The 19,314-nt window shown below is 45.6% G+C and overlaps 1 protein-coding gene across 3 annotated transcripts in view; it reads right to left on the reverse strand.

Moving 5' to 3' along the window:
- The window catches only part of clcn2c (chloride channel 2c), an 870,815-nt gene that overhangs the window by 80,020 nt on the left and 771,481 nt on the right, over positions 1 to 19,314 (reverse strand). For 2 of the 3 annotated variants that reach the window (XM_072474257.1, XM_072474259.1), the window contains 2 exons: positions 11,911 to 11,981; positions 10,064 to 10,117 (listed from right to left, as the gene is read on the reverse strand). In XM_072474257.1, coding sequence (XP_072330358.1) covers positions 10,064 to 10,117; positions 11,911 to 11,981 — 125 coding nt within the window. The remainder of the gene's footprint in view (positions 1 to 10,063; positions 10,118 to 11,910; positions 11,982 to 19,314) is intronic. The other variant, XM_072474258.1, reaches the window with a different exon arrangement.

Raw genomic sequence — 19,314 nt, forward strand, 5'->3', positions numbered from 1 at the left:
AAGAACTCAATAAGGTTTGTGAGGCATGACCTACCCTTCACAAAGCCATGCTGACTATCCCTGATCATATTATTCCTATCTAGATGATTATAAATCTTGTCCCTTATAATCCCCTCCAAGACTTTACCCACTACAGACGTGAGGCTCACCGGTCTATAGTTGCCGGGGTTGTCTCTGCTCCCCTTTTTGAACAAAGGGACCACATTTGCTGTCCTCCAGTCCTCTGGCACTATTCCTGTAGCCAATGATGACATAAAAATCAAAGCCAAAGGTCCAGCAATCTCTTCCCTGGCCTCCCATAGAATCCTAGGATAAATCCCATCAGGTCCCGGGGACTTATCTATTTTCAGCCTGTCCAGAATTGCCAACACCTCTTCCCTACGTACCTCAATGCCATCTATTCTATTAGCCTGGGGCTCAGCATTCTCCTCCACAACATTATCTTTTTCCTGAGTGAATACTGACGAAAAATATTCATTTAGTATCTCACCTATCTCTTCAGACTCCACACACAATTTCCCATCCCTGTCCTTGACTGGTCCTACTCTTTCCCTAGTCATTCGCTTATTCCTGACATACCTATAGAAAGCTTTTGGGTTTTCCTTGATCCTTCCTGCCAAATACTTCTCATGTCCCCTCCTTGCTCGTCTTAGCTCTCTCTTTAGATCCTTCCTCGCTACCTTGTAACTATCCATCGCCCCAACCGAAACTTCACACTTCATCTTCACATAGGCCTTCTTCTTCCTCTTAACAAGAGATTCCACTTCCTTGGTAAACCACGGTTCCCTCGCTCGACGCCTTCCTCCCTGTCTGACCGGTACATACTTATCAAGAACACGCAGTAGCTGATCCTTGAACAAGCCCCACTTATCCAGTGTGCCCAACACTTGCAGCCTACTTCTCCACCTTATCCCCCCCAAGTCACGTCTAATGGCATCATAATTGCCCTTCCCCCAGCTATAACTCTTGCCCTGCGGTGTATACTTATCCCTTTCCATCATTAACGTAAACGTCACCGAATTGTGGTCACTGTCCCCAAAGTGCTCTCCTACCTCCAAATCCAACACCTGGCCTGGTTCATTACCCAAAACCAAATCCAACGTGGCCTCGCCTCTTGTTGGCCTGTCAACATATTGTTTCAGGAAACCCTCCTGCACACACTGTACAAAAAACGACCCATCTATTGTACTCGAACTATATATTTTCCAGTCAATATTTGGAAAGTTAAAGTCTCCCATAATAACTACCCTGTTACTTTCGCTCATATCCAGAATCATCTTCGCCATCCTTTCCTCTACATCCCTAGAACTATTAGGAGGCCTATAAAAAACTCCCAACAGGGTGACCTCTCCTTTCCTGTTTCTAACTTCAGCCCATACTACCTCGGCAGAAGAGTCCCCATCTAGCATCCTCTCCGCCACCGTAATACTGCTCTTGACTAGCAGCGCCACACCTCCCCCTCTTTTGCCTCCTTCTCTGAGCTTACTAAAACACCTAAACCCCGGAACCTGCAACATCCATTCCTGTCCCTGCTCTATCCATGTCTCCGAAATGGCCACAACATCGAAGTCCCAGGTACCAACCCACGCTGCCAGTTCCCCTACCTTGTTTCGTATACTCCTGGCATTGAAGTAGACACACTTCAAACCACCTACCTGAACGCTGGCCCCCTCCTGCGACGTCAAATCTGTGCTCCTGACCTCTATACTCTCATTCTCCCTTACCCTAAAACTACAATCCAGGTTCCCATGCCCCTGCTGCATTAGTTTAAACCCCCCCAAAGAGCACTAACAAATCTCCCCCCCAGGATATTTGTGCCCCTCAGGTTCAGATGTAGACCATCCTGCCTGTAGAGGTCCCACCTTCCCCAGAAAGAGCCCCAGTTATCCAAAAATCTGAAACCCTCCCGCCTGCACCATCCCTGTAGCCACGTGTTTAAATGCTCTCTCTCCCTATTCCTCATCTCACTATCACGTGGCACGGGCAACAACCCAGAGATAACAACTCTGTTTGTTCTAGTTCTGAGCTTCCATCCTAGCTCCCTGAAAGCCTGCCTGACATCCTTGTCCCCTTTCCTACCTATGTCGTTGGTGCCAATGTGGACCACGACTTGGGGCTGCTCCCCCTCCCCCCTAAGGACCCGGAAAACACGATCCGAGACATCACGTACCCTTGCACCTGGGAGGCAACATACCAAACGTGAGTCTCTCACGCTCCCACAAAATCTCCTATCTGTGCCCCTGACTATAGAGTCCCCAATTACTAATGCTCTGCTCCTCTCCCCCCTTCCCTTCTGAGCAACAGGGACAGACTCCGTGCCAGAGGCCCGTACCCCATGGCTTACCCCTGGTAAGTCGTCCCCCCCACAAATATCCAAAGCGGTATACTTGTTTCTCAGGGGAACGACCGCAGGGGATCCCTGCACTGACTGTTTTTTCCCAGTCCCTCTTACAGTTACCCACCTATCTCCAATCTTTGGTGTAACTAATTATCTGAAGCTGCTATCTATGACCCCTTCTGCCTCCCGAATGATCCGAAGTTCTTCCAACTCCAGCTCCAGTTCCCTAACTCGGTCTTGGAGGAGCTGGAGACATATTTTTACTCTGACCCCGTCCGTTATAGTACAGCAGTATCGTTTTAACACCGCAGAAAGAACCCTGGATGGGTTTTTGTTGAGGTTATGGAAAATTGTGGAATTCTGTGAATAGGGCATTGCCCTATCGGAAATGCTGCATGACTTTTTGGTTTGCGGCATGAACAATGCGGCCTCTCAGAAGAAACTGGTAACTGAACCTTCCCTGACCCTGCAGGATTCAGATTACGCTGAACTGGGAAAACGCAGAGCGTGGGGTGCAGGAGGTACAGTGGATGGAGGCGAACGCCCTAGGGTGCACCCCCTGACGCCAACGGGACCCTCCACAGACCGCCACCCTTCCCTGCACAAAGCAGCATAAAGGGCCGACCCACTGGCTGGAGGAAGAGCCTTCCCAGTGGGAGACTTCCCCGGAGTCTGTAGAAGGGGAGCCTGGTCAATGTGAGGCTGTGGTCGCCGGCCCTGACATGAGCGCAGGCTGCGAGTGATCCAGAGATCCAGATGCCCCAGTAGAGGTAAACCTCAGCCCAGGGCACACACCTTCCATCTAGATGAACTGGAGGAGGAGGATGACAGCATGCAGTTGCATTGCGTGGTGGTGGGCCGAGTGGCCCCCATAAAGATTGCAGTGCAAGTCAATGGGCATTTTCTTGCTATGGAATTGGACACTGGCGCAATGGTCTCTGTGGTCGGATGAACATGGTTGACCGAATTAAGCAGGATGTTCAGACTTTGGATTTAACAGACGCCCAGGTCAGACTGGCCACCTACAAGAGTGGATATTGCTGGTACTACTGACCCCATTGGCCATGGACACCAGTCAGTGCGCATCCCGCTTATTGTGGTAAAGAACAGAGGCCCCAGCCTGTTGGGTCATGATTGTTTGCGCCATCTGTAGCTACAGCAGCAGCACATCCTCCAGATGGGGACCTGAGGCCTGGGCGAGATACCGTACAAGTACCCCAAAGTGTTTCAACCCGGACTGGGGAAGATCAAAGGGATCACAGCCCACATACAGGCCGACCCGGAAGCCCCACCACGGTATTTAGGGCTCGTCCTGTCCCTGTGCTTTGTTGGTCAAGGTACAAACTGAGCTCAGGTGATTGGAGACTTTGGATAGCTTCCGGCCTGTACGGTTCATTGATTAGGCAGTGCCGGTGGTAACAGTAATGAAGCTGGACAAAACGGTCTGTTTATGCTGGGGTTCCAAAGTGACAGTAAACACAGCTTCGCGGTTAGACCGTTACCCCATACCCCGCATTGAGGATCTCCACGTGAAGCTTGCGGTGGACATTTGTTCATGAAGCTTGATATGAGCCATGCATTTTTGCAGCTCGAGCTGGATCTGGCGTCCCGCAAATCTGTTACCATCAATACGTACAGGGGCCGATACGAGCACAGGCAGTTACCCTTTGGGGATTCCTCCGCCTGTGCAATATTTCAGCGTGTCATGGAGAACATTCTGCAAGGGCTGCTGCGTGTGGCTGGATGATGTGCTGGTCACTGGAGCCTCAGAGCTAGAGCATTTGGACAACCTGGAGGCACTGTTGAAAACGTTTTCTCAGGCTGGTGTTCGTCTATGACGAGCGAAGCGTGTTTCCCATGCGAAGGACGTAGTCCACCTCGGCTATTGGGTGGACCACGATGGCTTGCACCTAGTCATGGAGAAGGTGCGTGGCATCCAACAGGCCGCCACCCCAACGGACACCCTACCTTTAGCCTCCCCTTTCCACCCCCCCCAACCCCGCTCCTTTCATAGAATTTACAGTGCAGAAGGTTCTTGGACTCGTTAACTATTACGGCAAGTTTATCTTCAATTTCGTGACCACATTGGACCCCTCGCACCTCCTTCTGAAGAAGAATCATGTGTGGGCATGGGGCCAGCTGCAGGAACAGCTTTTCAGCAGGTGAATCAGTTGTCGGCTTCTGAGTTACTGACACAACAAGATCCCGCCAAAGCTTTGCTCGTCGCAACGTAATGCTTCCCCCTCTGGGATCCAGGTCATTCTGTCCCACCGGATGGAGAATGGAAGGGACCGTCTGATCGCTTATGCCTCCTGTACATTGGCTGCACCGGAACAGAAGTACGCACAGATCAAGAAGGAAAGTTTAACTGTGGTTTTTGCGGTGAAATGTTTTCACCAAAAAGTCCACAGCTGTCACCTTTGCTCGGTCCTTTTAAGGAGGATAAGGCGATTCCGCCCATTTCTTCCAACCGGATCCAGTGCTGGGCCCTGTTATTAGCTGCCTAGGAGTATTTTTTAGAACATAGGCCAGGGATTCAAATCACAAAGGCCGACACACTGAGCCATTACCAACTGGCCCCTCATTGACCCCCAGGACGGTTGAGATAGTCGCAACTCTGAATTTCATGAACTCCTTGTCTGTCAAGGCATTCCGGATCCGTGAATGGACCGGGACAAATCCGATCTTATCAAAAGCTTGGCACGTGATGGTATACGGAATGCAGCATCGACAACTTCCAGACGAGTTACAGCCATTTCATCCAAGATGTCTTCTTGAAACTTACAAGATACTGTGAGGCCTGGATAGAGTGGACGTGGATAGGATGTTTCCACTTGTAGGAAAAACTAGAACCAGAGGACACCATCTCAGGCTAAAGGGATGATCCTTTAGAACAGAGATGAGGAGGAATTTCTTCAGCTAGTGGGTGGCAAATCTGTGGAACTCTTTGCTGCAGAAGGCTGTGGAGGCCAAATTATTGAGTGTCTTTAAGACAGAGATAGATAGGTTCGTGATTAAGAAGAGAATCAGGGGTTATGGGGAGAAGGCAGGAGAATGGGAATGAGAAAATATCAGCTATGATTGAATGGCGGAGAAGACACGATGGGCCGAGTGGCCTAATTCTGCTCCTATGTTTATGGTCTTATGTCCGAGTTTAGCGTGGAGGTTGGTAGCCTGCTGTGGGGTCCCAGATAGAGGTCAGGAATTGATGCTGAAGGTCTTCCACAACAGAAATCCAGGTGTGTCCAAGATGAAAATGGTGGCAGAGTCGAAATGCGGACATTGAGAAAATGGCCCAACAATGCTCTGTATATCAGAAGCATCAGAAGCTCCCACTGGCCACGCCCCTACATCATTGGGAATGTCCAGGACGGCCATGGGCGCGGTTGCATGCCATCTTTTCCAGTCGTTTTCAAGAATCCATGTTCCTCAAGAATTCACAGCCATTCAAAGTGGCTAGGGGTGCGCATGATGGCGGCGATCAAAACCTGAGCAACCATAGAGAAGTTACGTAAATCACTTTGCATGCACGGCATACCGGATGTCACAGATAATCATGATGTGGAGATGCCGGCGTTGGACTGGGGTGACCACAGCAAGAAGTTTTACAACACCAGGTTAAAGTCCAACAGGTTTGTTTCAAATCACTAGCTAGTGAAAGCTCACCGGGGTTTCTGAAAGCAAATAGGGTGCATATTCAAACCACCCAGCTTACAATGCCCTGGTGGAGCATGCGATGCAAACATTTAAGCGGGGCCTTACAAAAACAGTCTTCTGGATCGATGGACACTAGGCTGGCTCGTTTCTTGTTTTGCTTAAGGACCACGCTGCATGCAGTAACTGGAGTGGCACCCGGTGAAATGTTGATGGGCTGGAGACTTCGTACCCACCTTAGTATGATTTTCACAGACATAGGCGCAAATGTGCGCCACAACCAGAAGCAGCAAGGGCGTTGCCCCATTCGACGTCGACTATCCAGGCACTTTGTACCAGGTGGCTCTGTGTTTGTTCTAAAATTTGCTGACGTCACCCAGTGGGCCTCTGGCATTATCCTCCACCAAACAAGGCCCGTTTCTTACCAGGTGCAAGCCCAAGATTGAATGATGCAACAGCACCTTGATCACATTCGGGCTAGGCTGGTGACCTTTTCTTCGGCGCCTTCCTTGTTCTCGGAAGCTTCTTCTCAAATCACATTTGTTGCCTGATCAGGCCAGGATGGAACCCAAGTGGGTCATGACACTGACATGACTGAGGTCGTCGACTTGGACTTGGAGATGTAAACGTAGATAGCCTTCGAAGGGAAGCCTTTAGAACCGCAGCCTCAGCCATCATGATGTTCGTGTCGGAAGCAGTATTCACCTTCCAGATACACACCGCCCAACCCAGCAACTCAGGTGTACGACGCCCAGAGAATCCAGTGCCCTCCTTCACCACGGTCTTCAGGGAATTCTTCAAACATTGTGGGGGGAGGCATGTTATAACCCGCATAAGTCTTACGGGGTGGGAACTATTAACTACCCCGTTGACCTTGCAGAATACGAACTCCCCCGATCAGGAGGACCTCTGGCAATGTCTGGCTATGTATAAATAGAGTCGGCCAGTAAGGCACCGACTAGGAAGACCCAGTCAGGAGCTACTGGAGCTGTGTATAATAGTAGTTGTAAAATAAAGTAAGTCTTCACTTCCGCAAACTATATGTAGACTCCTCATGGGCTTGTAGAACAGTTTTTTCCCCATAGTGTCTCAATCACTGCTACATGTGGATTTTATATGGTCATGGTTGGAAGTCACAATTTAATGGCTTAAATGTTGGAGCCCTCTCTCTGGCTCACCATGGCTAGGAGCATTTGTTGCATTTTTCCATTCCTGATTTGACCCCAGCAAATGTACATTGCTGCTTCTTCCGTCTCTGCAAATTCCCTTCCAAAAGTGGGTGCTCAAAATTACAGACAATTTCCAGCTGTGGCAGAGCTAACACTGAGAATAAATTCAACACTGCCTTGGTATTGATTGTCTCTGTGTATAAAGGGAAGGGTTAGAATCCAAAAACATAAACATAACAGCGAGTAACAAATTAAAGCAGTTGTGATTGAACCCAGCCCTTGTAGATATTCAGACTCTTAGAGCTGTTGGTAGGGAGGTTAAATGGGAGTACTGTATAACATGGGAAACACTCTAGCAAGATAACCAACTTTGCGGCCAATCAAAGAACCACAGGTGAGTCTGCAGTCCAGACAATTCGGGTTCTCTGCTCCAGGACAAAACACGAGTTGACAGAAAGCAGTAAAATAAGAAAATGAGCATTGTTAATACACTACCTAGAGCATTATAAAACATGACATGACACCGCACCACATCGAGGAATATTTGCTTAGATGACCAAACACTCAGTCAAACAGGAATGTTTTAAGGAGTGCCTTAAAAGAGGAAAGTCAGGTGGAGGGGTGGAGAGATGCAGGGAAGGCAACTGAAGGCACGACTAGCAATGGTGGAGTAATTAAAATCAGGAATGGTCAGATTTAGAGCAACATAGATATCTCGGAGTATTGTGGGGTGGGGAGGGGGGGAGGCTAGATGTAGGGTGGGGTGAGGCCATGGAGGGACCTGAAAACAGGGATGTAAATTTTAAAAATGACTTTTTATGGCTGGGGGCCAATGTAGGTCAGTAAACACAGGGCGGTAAGCCAATGGGGCTTGGATCGCATTATGGCACAGGCAACAGAACTTTGGTTGGCCTCCAGTGTATAGAGGGTAGAATGTGGTTGGTCAGCCAGGATTGCATTGGAATAGTCAAGTCGAGAGATAACAAAGCGATGAATGAGACTTTGGCAGCAGGTGAGAGAAGGCAGGGTTGAAGTTGGTCAATGTTACAAGGATAGAAATAGGAAATCTTGGTGAAGGGGTGAATTTGTGGTCGAAAGCTCCTCTTGGGGTCAAATATGGCACCAAAATTGTGAATAGGCTGGTTTAATGTCAGACTGTTGCCAGAGAGAGGGATACAGTCCATTGGAAAGGAACAGAGTTTGGGGCAGGGAACAAAAGCAATGGTTTCAGTCTTCCCAACATTTAATTGGAAGAATTTTCTGTTGATCCAGCACCGAATGTCAGACAAGCAGTCTGTTAATTTAACAACAGTGGAGGAGTCAAGAGAGGTTGTGGGAGAAACATAGAAACATAAAAAATAGAAGGAGGCCCTTCGAGCCTGCTCCGGCATTCATTAGGATCAAGGCTGATCATCAAGTTCAATACCTTGAACCCGCCTTCCCCCCCATATCCCTTGTTTCCTTTAGCCCCAATTCCTTCATGAAGTTACACAACTTTTGACCTTATTGGGAATTCAGTTGTGTACGTGTAAAAACTGACACTGTGTTTTTGAATAATATCACAGAGGGGCAGCATGTAGATGAGAAATTGGAGGGGGCATAAGATGGATCCTTGGGGGAGACCACAGGTAATGGTGCGAGAGCAGGAAGAGAAGCAATTGCAATACACCCATAACACAAATAATTCAGGCATTCTGCATGATTTCTTCCGTCAAATACATCAAAGTCAAATAGAATCAAAGCAAGTTAGTTGCTATGTGAATATATGATTCAAAAACAATCAGATACAACTAGGTCATTTCAAACAAAAGACAAATCATGGTTGAAACTGGTCAGATTTTTAGAATCAGCTGCATTTGCTCACACATTAATTGGTTGTTTTATTTATTTGAAATGGAATCATCAGCATTTCAACAGTCAGCACTAATGATGACAGCAGCTAGCTCGAGTGCTGAAGCTGCCACAGCCGAATTCAGCCATGGATAATTCTTTTTGAAGGTCTTACAGTGCTGAATAGCATCTCCTCTCTTAATGAAGTGCTGTTGCAGCACTGTACCAAATGTATTTCAGTGTGAAAATGATTTTCATGTATGTAAGTATTTATTGAAATGGTTATCCCTTGAGCTCTAAAGAGAATCTTTTTGTGATCAGTACAAATATTCTATCCAATTAGGTGCCCTTCCACCTTTATTGAAATACATAATGCACCATTACAGCTGTGGCTGATGTAGCTTGGCAAATCTGACAACCTACTTCAATGTGGTCTATAACCATTGTTGCATTTGAAGATTGTGAGTGACTGACATTCTCGGAGATTGTGGGGGGGGGGGTTTCCCCTATTTGTAGCTGTTTTGTTAGATTTCGGAGGGTGAGACATTTTTTACCTTCCTTTTCTAAACACTAGTTTTTATGCATGAAGTCAATTTTTTTCTTAAAAATGGAGAAATAACTACATTAGGTATAAATTGACCACAAGTACATCGAACTTGGTGCAAATGATTTTGATTAGTTGGAGTAGAATTGATTCACATGGTTCTTTGCTTAAACTAATTTTTAATAATCTAGTAAGCCCCCTTGATTGAAAGCAAACTCATTATGAAAATGAGAAGCTTGCCGAAGAATTAGTCATAAAACTATTTACAGAATGTTTTGCAGGTGGACCAGGTTCTGCATTAACTGCAAACTGCATCACTATATCAGAAAACAAATATCCAGAAAATGCCACTAATGTTGTGATTTAATTGCACGGCTAGGTCTCCTCATCTCCCTTTTGAGCTCAAAGGATGACATTGAAATGATTTTGCATGATACTCTGAGCAAAGAAATTTGGATTAATTTTGATTGGACAATGCGGTTATATATTGATGATAATGGTTTGACCGCATGTCATTTCCTCACTTACCACTATAGATATTCGCACACGTTTCGACTTTTTGTACTCTGACATTGCCTGATTCTTTGATAGAAAAATAGGATAATGTAGGTTATATATCTTATGTCACACCATCCAGGGAGAAGCCTTACATCTGCTTAAAACTCGCTGCAACATTTTTCGGTCAAGAGAATTTTTCTTTTTAACAGTTGAATTTTCCAAAGGTCTCTTTTTCCTTAACCTACCAATCATAATTTATTTACTTTATTTAAACGAATGCCCCTAAACCCCCGCCTAGTATTTCATAATGATGCACTTTGCTGAACATCTCACGTCACTGGAGGTTATGTCACAATAAGACAGCGTGCCACAACAGGATCTTTCAGCTACAATTTATGCAAGATGACAGAAATGATACAAATATAGCAGCAGAGAAGATATATTACATAATAAAACACAGTACATCGCATGAGGAGGAGTGAAGCTAGCTTTTTACTTGTCATTCAATAACTGCTGTCACAGAATGGAAAGCAGCATGACTTCATACAGGCAGCACGTTAATTCACAGTATTTCCTGCACTTCCCTAATTCTTCATACCAGGGGAAGAGCTTCAAGCAAAGTCAGATTAAACGCGGGTCACACATATTCATTAGAAATTTGTTAAACTGTGATCTCAATATCTCAACCTTTTAATAGCAATCCTCTTACTCCAGTAACTTGCATCACTTTATTTGTGGATAAAAAGAAAGACTGCTCAATTCATGAAGTACCGCTCCAAAATAGAGTTACTGGAATAAAAATTGGTTATGTTTTGTGTCTGTTGTTTGTGTCCATACAAATGTAATCCTTGCCACCACCACCACCCCCCCCCCCCCCATTCTGAAGATCTACCTCTAGTCTTGCAAAACTGACATGAACAAGAATAGAACCCCCCGCCCCCCCCACCCCCATTCTGAAGATCTACCTCGAGTCTTGCAAAACTGACATGAACAAGAATAGAAAAAAAAAACCTCTGGATGATTTATTCTCCATCTACTTTAGAACAATGCATATCATTCATTTTCAGTATCATGAGGAGAGCATCCTTCAGCGATCTGACTTAGCTCTCAACACTTCTACGACCGTTAATGAACTCTACGGTCATTGGAGAATTTAAAGATACACAGGTTACCTGACAAGTCAGCATATATTAAATGTAACTCCAAACTTACAAGTTGAGTTATAAGTGTTTGTATACGCTACAACGCAAAGTGGTACATGGTTGCAGTGTTGTATTTATTAAGTATCCACAATCTCATTCATAATTCCAGTCTCCCAAAGAGAAGTTAACTAGCATCGAGATGTGGTTGACATCTTAGTTATCATTTGATGTCTACAATGTTAGAGGTGAACTTGAGAAGATACTGCAGTTCATTTGCTGCACTTCTGTTGAGAAGTTATCGTACACACTTCAATTTTTGATTGAGATACATCAATGTTAATTTATAAGCTATAATTAATGCTTACTGTGTCCTAACATAATTTCAAATGATCAGTTAAAGGGTTTCATCATGAACTGGCCAAGTGACAGCAAAAATCTCCACGTGGATCATCAAATCCTGTTAAATATAAGGGAAAGCACCAGTAAAATCTGTAGCAAAGCTTACATCAAGAGATAAGGCACAAGGCTTTGCTTAAAGCTCATTTTATCCTGGTAATCATTTTCATTGCTGGTGGGAAAAATACAGCCTTTTCAAAAAGAGATTGGCGGATGAAGTCTACTTGAGACACCTGCAGAGCCACTATCCAGACTATCAAATAGGTATATGTGCTCTGAATAACTAACAAAACTAGCAGGATTGAATATGCAGCTACAGATGATGATGGAGCCACCTACCTCTCCTGGTTCATCCATTGGGTTCACACAGAACAGGCTTTTCAGTGCAATTCCTGTTTGATCCAGGGGACCTGAAGAAATGAAATCCACATTATAAATTCCACTGTGAATACTGGAATTACCTCTTTCGTTAAATTTGCATTTGTCCATATTTTCATGGCAAGCCAGTGGGTAAATCAAATCCTCCATTTTAACTGGTTCAATTATGCTGGAACTGTATAGAACATTGATTAGACCACAGCTAGAGCATTGTGCGCAGTTCTGGAATCCACATTACAGGAGAGTTGTGATAGGACCAGAAAGGGTGCAGAGGAGATTTACCAGAATGTTGCCTGGGCTGGAGAGGTTTTAGTTATGAAGAGAGATTGGATATATTGGGGCTGTTTTCCTTGGAGCAGAGGAGATTAAGGGGGTGGGACATGAATGAGATGTATAAAATTAGGAGGGGCTTGGAGAGAGTAGACAGGAAGAAACCTTGCCCATTGGTGGAGGGTTCAATGATCAGGGGGCATAGATTTAAGGTAAGGGCAGAAGGTTTAGAGGGGATGTGAGGAAAAACCTTCTTACCCAGAAGATGGTGGGAGTCTGGAACTCGCTGCCTGAAAGGGTGGTGGAGGCAGAGACCGTCATAACATTTAAGAAGTATTTAGATGTGCACTTGCAATGCCAAAGCATACAAGGCTATGGACCAAGTGCTGGAAAATATGATTAGAATACTTAGGTGGGTTGCTTTTAACCGGCGCAGATGTGATGGGCCAAAGGGCCTTTTCTGTGCTGTAGACCTCTATGATTCTACCCACTTTCACCAGTCAGGCGTTCAGGTTAGAAATCCCGCTGCAAGGGGCGGCAGTGTGGCGCAGTGGTTAGCACTCATGGTGCCGGGGCCTGGGTTCGATCCCGGCCTCGGGTCACCGTCCGTGTGGGGTTTTCACATTCTCCCCGTGTCTGTGTGGGTCTCACCCCCACAACCCAAGGATGTGCAGGGCAGGGGGATTGGCCACGCTAAATTGTCCCTTAAAAGTAAAGAAAAATAAATCCCCCTCCATGCTTAACAATGGATCAAACAAATGTTTTCATACGGATACTGAATGCAGTGTACGTGCATCCCTACAATGACAACAGTCTACCATTATTGTATTCAAGGTTATGTGAAAACAAAGCAGGAAATCTAGTTTAGTCTCATCAGTTATCAACCTCTGCACAGATGATACTACTGAACAAAACAGTCATCGCTGCAGATAGCTTTATCTTAAAATCAAGCCCTTAGACAATGAAATTAACTCTGAACAGAATTAAAACGGAGTGCTTTTAAACAATCTTTGAGAGTAACCAACTGGGAAATTCACAATGACTGATGGCAACTGGAAGCAAGTTCAGTGGAGCCATTTTCTACAAAATGATTGAAAGTGGATCAGTGTTCTCAGCAGCATCTTCTACCCAAGCCAAGATTTGATGACCTCATTCAGACATCTAATTTTGCTTTCTCAGGATGAATCTCTGGCTTGTGTTATCATAGAATTTACAGTGCAGAAGGAGGCCATTCGGCCCATCGAGTCTGCACCGGCTCTTGGAAAGAGCACCCTACCCAAGGTCAACACCGCCACCCTATCCCCATAACCCAGCAACCCCACCCAACACTAAAGGCAATTTTGGACACAAAGGGCAACTTAGCATGGCCAATCCACCTAACCTGCACATCTTTGGACTGTGGGAGGAAACCGGAGCACCCGGAGGAAACCCACGCACACACGGGGAGGATGTGCAGACTCCGCACAGACAGTGACCCAAGCCGGAATCGAACCTGAGACCCTGGAGCTGTGAAGCAATTGTGCTATCCACAATGCTACCGTGCCGCCCCCATTGTTATGGCACAATAGATAGTAAGTGCCAGACTGCCCAAATTCCAAAGGGAAAATTGGAACAAGCTACCACTAAGGTTTGCAATTTCTATATTATGAGGAGTTATCTAAAGTCAAGTGAAGTGCAGACCACTTGTGATGATTTGAATATTAAATTTAAACATTTATTAAAAGTAAAGAAAAAAGAAAATAACATTAAAGATATAAGAACACATTTACACATTTAACAGTACCTTGCAAACTTTTCCGAAATTTATTGGATTAAATAAAGATGGAGATAAAACCCTCTTTTGATGGCAACAGTCCTTATAGATTTTCTAATCTATGAGCCTGCAGCAACATTACCTGCACAATGCCTTGCTGCTTCTAGGGGAAATCTCACACTGGCTCTTCTCTCCAAGGGTAGCAGTAAAACTAGTGTTCAGAGTTCTGGCTTCCACATACACTGTCTTGGTTAAGATCACACTGTCACACACAACAGCCTTCAATCTCACTTTGAATATGTGTTTTGTATTTGATCTTCCACTTCATTGTTTCTACATTCCTTTTAGAAGCTTAAAATTCAAACAAATCATTTATTGGATGTGGGCTTCACTGGTTAGTCCAGCATTTATTGCCCATCCCAGGTTGCCCTTCAGAAGGTGACGATGAGTTGCATTCTTAAACCGTTGCAGGCCTTGAGGTGTAGGTACACCCACTGTGCTGTTAGGGAAGGAGTTCTAGGATGTTGCCCCAGTGACAGCGAAGGAACGGTGATACATTTCCAAGTCAGGGTGGTGAGTGACCTGGAGGGGAAACTCCAGGTGGTGGGATTTCCAGGTATATTCTGCTCTTATCCTAGATGGCAGTGGACGTGGGTTTGGAAGGTGTTGTCTAAGGAACTTTGGTGAGTTACTGCAGTGCATCTTGTAGATGGTACACACGGCTTCCACTGTTTGTCCGTGGTGGAGGGATTGAATGTTTGTGAAAGGGGAGCAATCAAGCGGGTTGCTTTGTCCTGGATGGTATCAAGCTTCTGGTGTGTCTTGAGCTGGGAATTGCTGTCAATTGATGCCAGGAGTGTGCTAGCCCGCTTGCATGTCCTGAATCGTGGATTGAATAGTGCCCCCAATAAGAACACAAATTTCACATTATTCAGTCCCGGCAGGAACACATAGTCTCCCATAAGGAGAATCCAGCCCAGTATACTTCCAGACTGCCTTGATCCACTGCAATTTGCATACCGCCACAACCAGTCCACAGCAGACGCTATGTCCCTAACCCTACACTCATCCCTGGAGCATCTCAACAACAAGGACTCCTACTCAGACTTCTATTCATTGACTACAGCTGGACCTTCAACACCATAATCCCAGCCAAGCTCATATCCAAATTCCAAACCCTAGGACTTGGTTCCTCCGTCTGCAACTGAATCCTTGACTTCCTGGCCCATAAACCACAATCAGTAAGAATAAACAACGACACCTCCTCCATGATAGTCCTCAATATCAGGGCCCGCAAGGCTACACACTTAACCCTCTACTATATTCCTTATACACACAAGACTGCGGGGCAAAATTTGGCTCCAACTCCATCTACAGGTTTGCTGATAACACGGCTGGAGGGTTGGATCGCAAACAATGATGAGTACAAGAGGGAGATAGAGAACCTAATGACATGGTTTAACGGCAACAATCGCTCCCTCAACGTCAGCAAAACTAAGGAGCTGGTCATTGACTTCAGGAAGCAAAGTGGTGTGCATGCCCCTGTCTGCATCAATGGTGCCGAGGTGGAGATGGTTGACAGTTTCAAATTCCTAGGTGTAGACAACACCAACAATCTGTCCTGGTGCACCCACGCCGACGCTACGACCAAGAAAGCACAACAGCCCTATATTCCTCAGGAAATTAAGGAAATTCAGCATGTCCCCATTGACTCTTAACAATTTTTACAGATGCACCATAGAAAGCATCCTATCTGGCTGCATCACAGCCTGGTGTGTCACTTGCTCGGCCCAAGGCCGTGAGAAATTACAGAGAGTTGTGAACACAGCTCAGTCCATTAAGTGAACCCGCCATTGACTCTGTCTACACCTCCACTGCCTTGGAAAAGCGGGCAGCATAATTAAAGACCCCTCCCACCTGGGTCATTCTCTCTTCCAACCTCTTTCATCGGGCAGAAGGTATAAAAGTCTGAGAATATGCACTAACAGATTCAAAAACAGCTTCTCCCCCACAGTTACCAGACTCCTAAATGGCCCTCTTATGGACTGAACCGATCTCTCTACGCATCTCCTTTACTGTTGTAGCACTATACTCTGTATGCTTCTCCCAATGTCTATGTATTTCCATTGTGTATTTATCGTATGTCCTATGTTTTTCATGTGTGGAAACATTTGCCTGGACTGTACGCAGAACAATACTTTTCACTGTACCTCAGTAGACGTGACAATAAATCTAAATCTAGATGAACAACAAATCAATTAGCATGTCAAACGTTGGATGGCAAGATGGAAAATGTGACCTGGTGTCTCTCCTCAATGTGCCATATCTCTGGCCACAGAGCTGCTACATGTTGTAATGGTGCCTCTTTTAAAAACAGTGAATAAAGGAAAATTGAAGTCTTAACCTGCAATGTAATCCGCTCTCTTCATCCTTCTCTACTTTCTCTTCCTTTACTGTGTAAGAGTACAAAAATAAAAAGGACTCTTTTTTTTCCTTCCTCCACTTTGGTGTTATTGTGAAGGAAAAGTTGTTTCTCACTTCTCCACAATAGTAACAACAAACAGCAGCAACAGCACACCCTCTCCTTGTTTTACTGCTCTGATGACTCATAGCTTTACGCATTTACATATACAAATTTAACAAAAAGTATTTGACAGTGTATAAATTCTAGAACTAGCTAATATACTAGACTATAATGAAGTCTCGCACAATGGAATTTCTAAGCCTGCAAACGTTGGTACAAATCTTAACAGACTTATTTATCATTCATTAGCTTTCAATTAATGCGAAAATCAGCTCAATAAAATAATTGTATAGAAATAAGCACAGAAAATTCTGGAATTATTCAGCAGGGTTCGCAGCATCTGTGAAAAGGCAAACTGAGTTAATATTTCAGGTCGATGATGTCGCCATCTGGGATAGCCCCGTCCCGATTACAAAATGGACACTTGCAAAGACTGCAGGGACAACTGGACAATGCTAAGAAACAAGCAGGTGCAAGCTCTGTCTGTTGATTAGAATCTTAAACACTCATACAGGACAGAAACTACCAAACGATTTACATACTAATGAGCCATCTCCGGGGATAAAAGGGAAACATTTAGATACACAATGTTAGGACAGACTCCCCGGCGCCAGAAGAAGCTAAGACAAAGCAGACTGACAGTCACCAGGACACGTCCAGCGATCAGGGAACCACCGCTCTATTGGAGGAAAATCGATACAGATGATTGGGAAAGATCCAATTAGTTGAGGCCAAGTTCAAGGCCCGCCCAAAAGAGCGCGAAGCCCTTTGCAGTTTAAGAGTTATCACCCAAGGGAGAATCTTCCTTCTTTGGATTTGGCTCTCAGCGAAGAGAGAGACCAGCCTAGCAGCTACAGCAGACCAAGTGAGTTCCAAGTCAATGCACGCTACGAGATAGACGCTCCTAGTTGCTACCTGTAAACAGCTCAATCCAGCAGCCTCAGAACCGAGCAACGACCATTGTTCCTCTGACTGAGTGGGCACCCGAAGCTAAGTATAGGCCTTAGTAATATTGGCAGTTTAGTTTGTAGAGTTTATGCATGAGTAGATTTGACTGTGTGTAAATAAATGAGCATTGCTTTTGAACTTACTAACTGGTGTATCGAGTCTTTGACCAGTATTCGGTTCTGAACCTTGTGGCGGTGTCGAAAGATACCTGGCGACTCTTGAGCAAACGTGATTAAATAGAGCCAAATTAAGAACCAACCAAAAGTTAGCAACATTTACTGGCGACATTTGACGGGACTTGATTTAGAAGTGGCCTAATCACTCCGAGAGAACCCAAAATTTGAATTGAGAATCCAATTGGGAACAGAAAGAAAAACCACAAGCGTCAAAACAGTACTGATCAAGCCTCTGAGATTCAGAAGTGTGTTAATGCATGCGTACTAACAGGGATATAAGGTAAACCTGAGAGATTTTGTTGCGAAAAATTGTCGGGAGTTTTGTAGGCTGAAAATTAGCGTAAGCCGCACCCGTGTTTACATCACTGCTTTATCACCCCCCTGTTCCAAATTCGTTAGAGATCCTAGTAGAGAGAATGGCAATGAAGGCAATGGAATGCCTTATGAACCCCCAGGAATTCAAGGTCGCAGCGACCAGCAGTAGAGTAGGACAGTGTCCCGTTCGGGAAGAAGAGATCAGGAAATATCTCAAAGGGAAAGGATGGCCCCTTTGGAGTGAATTCTGTGATAATGAGGAAACAGGACCCGGGAGTATAGGACATACTTGGTGGGAGAACCTGTCAGAGATCCACAAGAAGAGCTTAGGGAAAGGTCGCAAGTCGATGGCAATCGTGTCCTGTTTGGCACAATTGCGAGGCACAGAGGAGGTCGTTAGGACGCTCCGTAGAGAGATAGAGGAGATAGACAGAACTAGTGAGGTAGACGTGAGTGAGGTAGAGAAAGAGAATCGAGATCTGAAAGAGCAGTTAGCAGCAAGGGACAGAGAGGTGGATGATGCCAAGTGGGCACATCAGTCTTGTCTCGCGCATTTGAACAGCTTTCAGACACAATACGATGAGGCCTACCAGGACACGCAACGTGCGGTCTTGGTAAGACAAGAAACAGAACAGCAAGTTGAGAAATTGCAGAAACAGTGCAATGATTTAAAAGCAGCCCTACGGGCGCTCCATACTTCCACGACGGAACAAAGGCAGAGCTCAGTAGACCATGCAAAGTGCCGGAAGCAAATTGCAGAATTTAATTGCAATCTCTGCTGTCCGTGCAAAATGGATTTCAGAGTACATTCGGACCCCAATTAGATCAAGAAAATGGCCCCGGTTGGCAGGAATTGAACGAGACTGCCCATAAATACGCACATGGGACATGTACGCAGGAAAAACCCCAGAAAAGGAAAGCACCCTAACCCAACAGGCAGACCCCCCCCCCCCCCCATGAATCCAGTGACCACACACCGCAGGAGAAGGAGAAGCAGACTTCCTTTACACAACCCCGTTAACCATGACCTAATTACGGGACGCGTGTGGGAAAATTACACCGTTCCTTCCCACATCCGACCCCCACCAATTTTTCACGAACGTCAGACAACAGGCAACCATGTACGGCCTGGATGAAAAGGAGCAAGTGAAGCTCACAGTTTTAAGCCTCGACCCTTCAGTCATAGCAGCCTTCCCTGACCCACAGAATGTAGGAGGAGGCACACTCCAAGAGATGCACACAGCGATCCTTGAAGCGATCGGCTTTAACAGACGAGACCCTGTAGAAGGCCTAAATACGTGTGGGCAAAAGAAGACAGAGCACCCCACACAGCGTTTGCTGGATGTTTGTGGATTCACAGTTAGCCCACGCCCATTTGT

This window comes from Scyliorhinus torazame, chromosome 14, assembly GCF_047496885.1.
Source record: "Scyliorhinus torazame isolate Kashiwa2021f chromosome 14, sScyTor2.1, whole genome shotgun sequence".
NCBI lineage: Eukaryota > Metazoa > Chordata > Chondrichthyes > Carcharhiniformes > Scyliorhinidae > Scyliorhinus > Scyliorhinus torazame.